Source organism: Arachis ipaensis, chromosome B02 (assembly GCF_000816755.2).
Source record: "Arachis ipaensis cultivar K30076 chromosome B02, Araip1.1, whole genome shotgun sequence".
Taxonomy (NCBI): Eukaryota; Viridiplantae; Streptophyta; class Magnoliopsida; order Fabales; family Fabaceae; genus Arachis; species Arachis ipaensis.
In genome coordinates this window covers 12,510,665-12,520,311 of record NC_029786.2, presented here as the reverse complement: position 1 = coordinate 12,520,311, position 9,647 = coordinate 12,510,665, and the positions used below count along the sequence as shown (strand labels likewise).

General features: G+C 39.3%; 1 protein-coding gene across 3 annotated transcripts in view; it reads left to right on the top strand.

Annotated features, from left to right (window-relative positions):
- Positions 214 to 9,647, top strand: part of LOC107624929 (methylcrotonoyl-CoA carboxylase subunit alpha, mitochondrial) — a 17,554-nt gene continuing 8,120 nt past the window's right edge. Inside the window, exons 1-15 of one of the 3 annotated variants that reach the window (XM_016327415.2) lie at positions 214 to 725; positions 1,363 to 1,484; positions 1,986 to 2,133; positions 2,648 to 2,785; positions 3,049 to 3,144; positions 3,230 to 3,289; positions 3,521 to 3,613; positions 3,691 to 3,802; positions 4,079 to 4,180; positions 4,327 to 4,463; positions 4,749 to 4,974; positions 5,056 to 5,222; positions 5,475 to 5,588; positions 5,682 to 5,924; positions 6,139 to 6,234. In XM_016327415.2, coding sequence (XP_016182901.1) covers positions 348 to 725; positions 1,363 to 1,484; positions 1,986 to 2,133; positions 2,648 to 2,785; positions 3,049 to 3,144; positions 3,230 to 3,289; positions 3,521 to 3,613; positions 3,691 to 3,802; positions 4,079 to 4,180; positions 4,327 to 4,463; positions 4,749 to 4,974; positions 5,056 to 5,222; positions 5,475 to 5,588; positions 5,682 to 5,924; positions 6,139 to 6,234 — 2,232 coding nt within the window. In that variant the 5' untranslated portion in view covers positions 214 to 347. The other 2 variants (XM_021115501.1, XM_021115502.1) reach the window with 2 other exon arrangements.

The window sequence follows — 9,647 nt, the reverse complement described above, 5'->3', positions numbered from 1 at the left end:
TATTTTTCTTTATTTCTTTTGGTACAATACAAATCAAGTATTTAAGTGTGTTAAGGATTTATATACAAAAATTAATGTAAAATGGTTATTGTATGAAAACTGATAAACTTTCATCTTAATTTAAAATTACATGAATAATAACAAAGAGGGTGTGATTTAGTGATTGGAGATTTAATTGAAAATAGAGACGACAAGAAAATTTTAGTTAAAACATAGAATACCTATCATTGCAGTTCTTCTTCTTCTGCTCCTTCTTCTTCTTGAGTTCTTACAAGATTGGATCATATTCATGTTCTTCATCTTCTTCCACATTTGATTTCTCCAATTTCAATTTTGAAGCTCAAACCATGGCATCCATGGCTTCCTTCATCTTCCTCCGCAGAAAGCTCGCCACAACAACCACAATCCCCTCCTCCTTCCACCTCATCACCACGCGAACGTTCTCTTCCTCTTCAACTTCATCCCGCTATGTTCTAGAACCTTCTTCTCGTTCGAAGCGCATCGAGAAGGTTCTGATAGCCAACAGAGGCGAAATAGCCTGCAGGATCATTAGGACAGCTAAGAGGCTCGGGATTCGAACCGTTGCCATTTACAGCGACGCCGATAAGGATGCCCTACATGTTACCAAAGCCGACGAGGCTTTTCGGGTGGGCCCGGCCCAGGCCCGTTTCAGCTACCTCAATGGGCCCACTATTGTTGATGCTGCCCTTCGGTCCGGTGCCCAGGTTAACTGCCTCCTCCTTAGTCCTTCCCCCTTTCACTTTTAGAGAAAAAATAAAATAAAATAAAATAAAAATAAATTCAGCCCTTATTATTTTTTATTTTTTTAAGAAAATAAATGTTGACGCGAGAAGGAATTTTATAGAGTCAATATGAATTATGATCTTGTAGTGCTAAGTCAGTGTCAGTAAACTGTGTTTGACTTATGTTTGATAGTATATTGATATGATTATTTATTCAAATGAAATAAGAATTCTTAGATAATTTTTTTAATCAAAATTATAAAGCTTAAGAGTCATTATTGATATTGTCTTAATTTAGTTTATCCAGGCATCTATGATACAGTGAAATTAATAAGAGATAATCTTTGAAATTTGAATTTTAATTGTATGCACTTTCACTGCATAAGTGTGGTTTTGACTCAGAAAGGTGGTGCTAGCGTGCACTACAAAGTACTAACCACTGTTATATGGCTCTTTTGTAACTGGGCATGAATTTCTGACAGGATATGTAAGTAGTGGAAGAGGATGACTCATGTCTTCTGTTTTTTGGTTGTGCTGAAGCTACTAGTACTACCAATCCATAAATATGAAACTTCACATTTTCTGCAATCCATAATGGTTTGTTCATTTTGGTGATTAGGCTGTTCACCCTGGATATGGATTCTTGTCCGAAAGTGCCGATTTTGCGCAGCTTTGTGAAGATAAGGGTCTTACATTTATAGGCCCTCCTGCGTCTGCCATACGGGATATGGGTGACAAGAGGTATAATACAGTGCTGATTACCTTCCAATCATTCTTTCATTGTTTGAATCAATGCTACATTTATGAAGATGGGAATATGGTTTATGTTGAAACTCACGGCCTTGTGCATTCTTATGCTACCTAATAACTATTGCACTCATATTGGTAAAGGATAAATATTAGTTAATGCTTGTATACTTTTCATCCAAGTGACTTTCAATTGGCCAAAGAATATGATATTGAAACCCTTGCCAGGCTAGTGTTTTTATATGTTGTAATCGAGGTATAGATGCGCTTAGAGATAGAATGACAAAATGATTTCTTTAGATTTTCAAGAATTGCCTTCTTCCCCTCTCATCAAGTAGAGAATGTTTCAAGTCTGCCTTGGCTTGACCAAGACTAGAGTAGAGAGTCAATTCAGCATGCTTAACCTTTAACCTTTCTATCTATTTGAGATATAAAACTGTCTGAGATATATTATAGAGCTTCTTCATCTTATCAATGTTTTTATACATCCATCAGTGCATCAAAGAGAATAATGGGGGCTGCTGGGGTACCCCTTGTGCCTGGATATCACGGAAACGAACAAGACATTGATAAAATGAAGTTGGAAGCTGACAAAATAGGGTATCCAATCTTGATAAAGCCAACCCATGGAGGTGGAGGAAAGGTGGATGGTAACTTGATATTTATTCTCATACAAGTTATTACATTTTGTAATTCTTGATGCAGGGGTGCATTGCCTATCATCTTTCTTTCCGAGTCTATTTGCTTTGTGTAATGGACATGTTTGCCTTATTTGTAAAATATGCTGCCAAAAGAATGTAGTCTATTCCATTGGGATTTTTGCCATGTTATATGATTCTCAAATAGATTGCGCTAGCTATGAAATTTAAAAAAAAAAATAAAGCTTCCATAGGATAGAGGTTGAGATTTCATGCTGTAATTATGATACCATGGACCTTAGTCATCTTATTTCTTTTGATAGGTGATAACTGAATACATATCATAGAAGTTATTTAATTTTTCTGCATGTTTGAAATTTAAAAATTTAATGTAAGAATTACAGGATTATTTTATGGTGAAAGCAGATGAGAAATTGATTATTAAGAGAATCTTTGTCACTTATCACTTATGAGCATTATAATCTCACTTATGAAATTTGGAATATGTGAATATTGTAGGGTATGAGGATTGTGCATACTCCAGATGAATTTGTTGAATCATTCTTAGCAGCACAACGTGAAGCTGCTGCTTCCTTTGGCGTCAACACGATATTACTAGAGAAGTATATCACACGGCCAAGGCACATAGAAGTCCAGGTATTTATACTGCCATTTTAGCCCCAGGTTCACATTTCTCTTGGAACATTTCTCTTGGAGTCCTCATTGAATGCTTATTCTTTCTTATGAAAACTCAAAGCTGCTTCATAGTAAATGTTTTTTCACTGATGAGAGTATGTTTTCACTAATTAAGAACTTTATTGGCATAATGGAATTACACTAGTGGTCACTAATAACAAAGAACTTTATTGGCATAATGGAATTCAAGTTTATTATCAATACTTTTCTGTTTGACATTGTAGATATTTGGAGACAAGCATGGGAATGTTGTGCATTTATATGAGAGAGATTGCAGTGTGCAGAGAAGACATCAAAAGATAATTGAAGAAGCTCCAGCCGTAAGGCTTGTTTAAAATTCCCTAAAAAATAACAACATACACATCTCAATGTTCTCATTGTCAACTTGTAACAATGTATGTGCAGCCAAATGTTTCTACTGATTTTCGTGCACACTTGGGAGAAGCTGCTGTTTCTGCAGCAAAGGTAAAACTGTTTTTCTTATCCACTATGGTTTAGCTTTATCGAGATTTTAATAATCGGAAGGCACTGGGTCAATGACTTCTGCTGAAGATGAAAACCTTTAGAGAAATATAACAAGTATGTTATTGAAACATTTTTTGAGATGGCTAGCCATTTCATTTTTATGCCATATTTAGATCTGCATTTCGTTCAATATCATATATTGATTAAGTGGTTTCTCTCTGATGCCTGAAGGCAGTTAATTATTACAATGCTGGGACTGTGGAGTTTATAGTTGATACAGTCTCTGGTCAGTTTTACTTTATGGAGATGAATACCCGTCTTCAGGTGATTGGATTAATTTCTATTGTCCTTTGCTCCCAAGATTATGTCTTACAAAAGTATAACCCGGGACATGTGTCCAGGTTGAGCATCCTGTCACCGAGATGATTGTTGGTCAAGATCTTGTCGAATGGCAAATCCATGTTGCCAATGGAGAAGTCCTTCCGTTGAGTCAATCACAAATACCTATTTTAGGTGATTCTTCTTTTCATATCAGGTTGCAACTATTAATGAACAATATCTGGAGAAGTTCATGACATCCTCTTAAGTTTTACCAATACCAAAGCAAAATGAACATATTTCTAGTGTGAAAATCTGTAACATTTTGGCAATTGTTATAAGCCAACACATCTAATCATTTTGAGCTTGTCAATTATTAATTACACCCGTGCAAGAATGAGCATGTGAGAACTTCCGTCTCTCATACAGAGACTTTAAGTTTCTCTTAGTACAATTCTATTTTGATGTCAGGTCATGCCTTTGAAGCTCGAATCTATGCTGAAAATGTTCCAAAGGGTTTTCTTCCAGCCACTGGTGTTCTGCATCATTATCACGTTCCAGACTCATCTGCTGGTCAGTTACATAAAATTAGCAAGTAATTTATTTATGGTGGATTTGGTTATTGCTGACTTTCTTCTTTTGGAAGAACACATAACTTCAAGATAGATTTGTGGACCTTTTTATTTTCAAAATATTTCTGAAATCTGCCATTTCGGCAGTCCGGGTGGAGACTGGAGTTAAAGAAGGAGACACTGTTAGCATGCACTATGATCCAATGATTGCTAAGCTTGTGGTGTGGGAACAAAATCGTGCTGCAGCCTTGGTCAAACTGAAGGATTGTTTGTCTAAGTTTCAGGTAGACTAGTTTCCATAGTTCCTTTGCTATAGTGAGCTGTTAAGTTATTATGATTGTTATTGTGACTTTCTCAGTAAATTAAACATTTTTCTATTTAGATGCTATGTGACTTACACATTTAAGATCTTCTATATGTTATCTTTGGTAACAAGGGTGGGGTGATATAGAATGTGTAAACCTGTGTAAAACTTAGAAAATTTTCATTTGTCACCTTTGAGAAGAAACTTCAAATAGTTATAAATTGACTCCATCTTTAATTTGCTAATATAACATCTTATTCTACAGGTTGCAGGTTTACCAACCAATATCAACTTTCTTCAAAAGCTAGCGAATCACCAGGCATTTGAAAGTGGCAATGTGGAGACTCATTTCATTGAAAACTACAAAGATGACCTCTTTGTTGATTCTACCAATTCAAAAGAAGCATATGAAGCTGCCAGACTCAGTGCATCACTTGTGGCTGCATGTCTCATTGAGAAAGAACATTTCACATTAGCAAGAAACCCTCCTGGTAAATTATTTCACTCCTGCTGTGTAATATTCAAAGTTGGTTTTGTAAGTTCCCTTGATATTTACAACTGTCACTGTTCAGGCGGCGGCAGCTTGCACCCTATATGGTATGCTTCTCCACCTTTTAGAGTCCACCATCAAGCTAAGCGTACAATGGAACTTGAGTGGGATAACGAATATGGTAGTGGTATCTCAAAGATCTTGAAGCTTACCATCACTCATCAGGCTGACGGAAAATATCTGATTGAGGTAACATCTAAGTATAGCATCAAATAGTTTTCTTTCTTCTTTTTTGCGTATTTCACAAGTTCTTTTGGCGAGCCTTGGCGCAACGGTAAAATTGCTACCATGTGACCTCAAAATCGTTGCAGCTACCTTTGTTTGTTCAAGCTCAACTATGCTGGAGCCTCATGCACCAGCCAGCCTTTATTTTTTGTTCTATAATATTGCAAGTAGCCTGATTTTGAAGTTTTGACTAAAGATGAGAGTGCATACTTCCAGACAGAAGATGGATCTCCTGTTCATGAAGTTAAAGCAACATATGTGAAACAACACTCTTTTAGAGTTGAAGCTGATGGTGTAACCAATGATGTCAATATAGCTGTTTACACAAAGGTAAATGTCTTCCTCTGTGTGCAATTTTTTAGTGAACGTAGATAAGATTGATGACAATAATAAAGCTGATATATTCCTTCTCTTGCGGTTAAGGACCAAATAAGGCATATCCATATTTGGCAAGGGTCCCATCATCATTATTTTAGAGAGAAGCTAGGTCTTGATTTGTCCGAGGACGAAGAGTCCCAACATAAACCCAAATTTGAGACATCAGCCCACCCTCAAGGGACTGTAGTGGCACCCATGGCAGGCTTGGTGGTTAAGGTTTTAGTGAACGACAAGACAAGAGTCGAGGAGGGACAACCTGTCATAGTGTTAGAAGCAATGAAGATGGAGGTATGTGCTGTTGCTCCTTAAGGACATGTTTAGTTGGCAGATAAAAAATGGGGTAAAAATTTTCAATCAATAAGTTCCATCATCCATGTGTATTTTTACACATGGAATTCGTCTATAAAAAATTTCAACTCAATTTTACCCTCCAACCAAACACACCCTTAAAGACTCCTTTCTTCAATCTTCATTTAGTAACTCGTTTTTGTACTTTCTGTAGCATGTTGTAAAGGCACCATCATCTGGTTTTGTGCATGGGCTTAAAGCTAAAGTTGGTGAACAGGTTTCTGATGGCAGTGTTCTTTTCAGTGTAAAGGTTAGTTAACTATCTTTGCTGTATTATATCATAGGTACAAATTCACATGCAGTTGTTTTCATTTGAAGTTGATAGTTAATAACCGTTAGATGATAATTTAGTCAAATCTGTCAAATCATCTAACGATTCTCGATTATCAATTTCACATGAAAACAACTGTACCTAAGTTTTCGCGTATATCATATTACTAGCAATATTGCAATAGGATAGCACTTAACCACTTAGATATTCTCTCTTATTTCTTTTTTGATGTTGACACTTTTATGCCGGCATGAGTTATAACCAAGGTTGCGAGAACCGGACCGGTCAATAAACCGGTGAGGTCACTGGTTCAATGGTTCACTAGTTCGACCGGGGTTCAACCGGTTTAATTAAATATTAAATAAAATTATTAAAAAACCTAAAAATAATTTTAAATATATAAATTCATAAGCATAGAATTCAAAAATGACTTTGTTACCTTCGGTAAATATAGAAACAATAATTAGATTTTTTTACTATATCAGGAGTATGAATTAATTTCTGTAAGTTTTGAATCTTTGCCATAAAAAAAAGAGTTACCAATTTGTTTAATAGTCAAACTTATTCCATTTTCTACAAGAATTGATCTAGACCTGAATATTTAGAACAAGAGATCAAACTTGTAGGATTTAGAGTAACATCATGCGATATTTCTGTGTCTGGGTATCAATTTGGGTCTGCCAGAGATTAAAGAAGAATAAATGACCATTTGTACCCATGAGAGACGAAAACGCTGACATTTGTACCCATGAAAGCTCGAAACTAATCTTGTACCCATGATAGATGCTGTCGTGTGACAAAAGTGCCCTAACTTGGATCTGAGCTTGGTTCGTGGGTTTTCGAACCTACATGGCACTCCCACCCCCCCTCCCCCAAAACCATATCTGAGCCAACCATTCACCATCATCATCTTCATCTTCTTCACCATCATCCCCATCCATCACTGTCTCTTCCCAGCCACCATAACCTCCATCACCATCACCACAGCACCGCCACAGCCACCTCCCTTCACCACAACCTCCGGCGACAACCCACACCGCCGCGCCCCTTTCTCTTCTTCCCCTCTTCTCACCTCCGCTGAGCCCAGAAACCACAGCGCTAGCTCCTCCTCTCCACCAAACAGCCACGACACCCAACCTTCTCCGCAGCGTCCTTACGGCGTTCCAACCCGTCACCACTCCCCTGTCCGAACCCTACCTCCCCCAAAGCTCCCAGCAGCATGAATCAAAACAACAAAATTTTCAAACAGCAGCATGAATCAAAATAAACCTAAATCCACTATCCAGCTCAGATTATCTAACAACCTAAGCAACTAACATGCATTTCTAACTAACCAAATTAAGCAAAATGAACTAAAAGCAATACAATGAAAGAAACAGAGGGAAAACGGAGGGGATGGAAGACACAGGGGCTGCACCCTATTCTGGTCGTTCCATGGGAGAACGGGAAACGGGGCTGGAATCGCGACGGTGCTAGGCTGGTTCGCGATGGTGAGACGGGATGACAGAGAAGGAAGAAGAAAGGGGGAAAGGGGCTCATCGTCGGTGTCGCTGTGGCTCGTCGACGGCGCGGCAGTTCGGCCAGTGAGAGAGAGGGAGGAGAAGGTGGCCGGTTCGTTGGTGTGGCTGAGGAAGACAGAGAACACGCAAAGAGGAGAAAAGGGAAGAGGGTTGCGGTGGCTCGTAGAGGCCGACGGTGATGGTTGGCGGAGCTAGGGTTCGGACAGGGGAGTGGTGACGGGTTGGAACGCCGTAAGGACGCTGCGGAGAAGGTTGCGTGTCGCGGCTGTTTGGTGGCAGACGAGAGGAGACCCAGGAATGGAGAAGGTGGCCACTGCTGCTCTGGGCTTTGGTGGAGAGGAGGAGCTGACGCTGTGGTTTCTGGGCTCAGTGGAGGTGAGAAGAGGGGAAGAAGAAGAGAAAGGGGCGCGGCGGTGTGGGTTGTCGTCGAAGGTTGTGGTGAAGGGAGGTGGCTGTGGCGGTGCTGAGGTGATGGTGATGGAGGTTATGGTGGCTGGGAAGAGACAGTAAGGGATGGGGATGATGGTGAAGAAGATGAAGATGATGATGGTGAATGGTTGGCTCAGATATGGCTTTGGGGGGGTGAGAGTGCCACGTAGGTTCGGAAACCCACGAACCAAGCTCAGATCCAAGTCAGGACACTTTTGTCACACGGACAGCATCTATCATGGGTACAAGATTAGTTTCGAGCTTTCATGGGTACAAATGTCAGCGTTTTCATCTCTCATGGGTACAAATGGTCATTTATTCGATTAAATAACTACTATGTAAGTTGAGGGATTATGAAAGATGGAGTTGGTAGAGGTGGAGTTGATGATGAACTAGATATTTGAGATGCAGTTGTTGAAAAAAGACCAGAAAATAACTTCAGAAAACCATGTAATACAGATAAACATGAAGCAGCAACTCATTTCATCATGAACAGATACCAAATCATGAACAGCAACTCAAACAGAATTTTTCTGATGACCTCATTATGAATCCAGATAACAAATCATGAACAGATACCAAATCATGAATCCAGATAACAAAACATGAACACAGATAACAAATCATGAACAGAAAAATTATAAAATCAAGCACAGATAACAAATCATGAACAAATCGCAAGCTAATAAATCATAAAATCAAGCATAGAAAATCAGAAGGCCGCGAGGTGGAAGGCGCAAACGAATAATAACAGAGTATTACCGGCGGCGAGTAACGGCAACGAAGTACGAAGAGGGGCTGTGGGATGCGGTGGCGATGGTGGTGGCTATGCGACGGCGAAGAGGGGCTGCTCGATCGTGGCCCGTGGGTGCTTTCTCTTCTGCCCGTGGTGTTGTGCTTTCTCTTGTGATTGTGAGAGTGTGAGACTGAGATTAGGATTAGGGTTCGTCACTTCGTTGCGTTTAGTTTTTTTTTATTATTATTATTACCTTCAAAACGACGCCGTTTAGTAGTTTAATCATGGTTCTGAAAACTGAACCGGATCGGCCGGTTCAATCGGAAAAACCGAAAATCGGTCACCTAGCCGGTTTGGGTAAGGTCAGAAATCGCCTGGCAAAAAACCGGTGAGAAAATCGGTCGAACTGGCGGTTAACCGGTGAACCGGGAGAACCGTCCGGTTTTTTGGCGGTTTTTGGTTTAGATATTAAACTACTAAATGGCGTCGTTTTGAAGGTAATAATAAAAAAAAGGGTTAAGTACTGAAATCGTCCCTAAGGTAAGTGGCGAAAATCAAATTCGTCCCCGACGTTTTTTTGCTATTAAAATCATCCCGAACGTTCAGAAACACTTTAAAATCATCCTTTCCCGAATTTTTGGACAAAAATACCCTTGACTATTAATAAAAAAAAAAAAGACCCTACCCCCACCCTCACCCATCAGCAT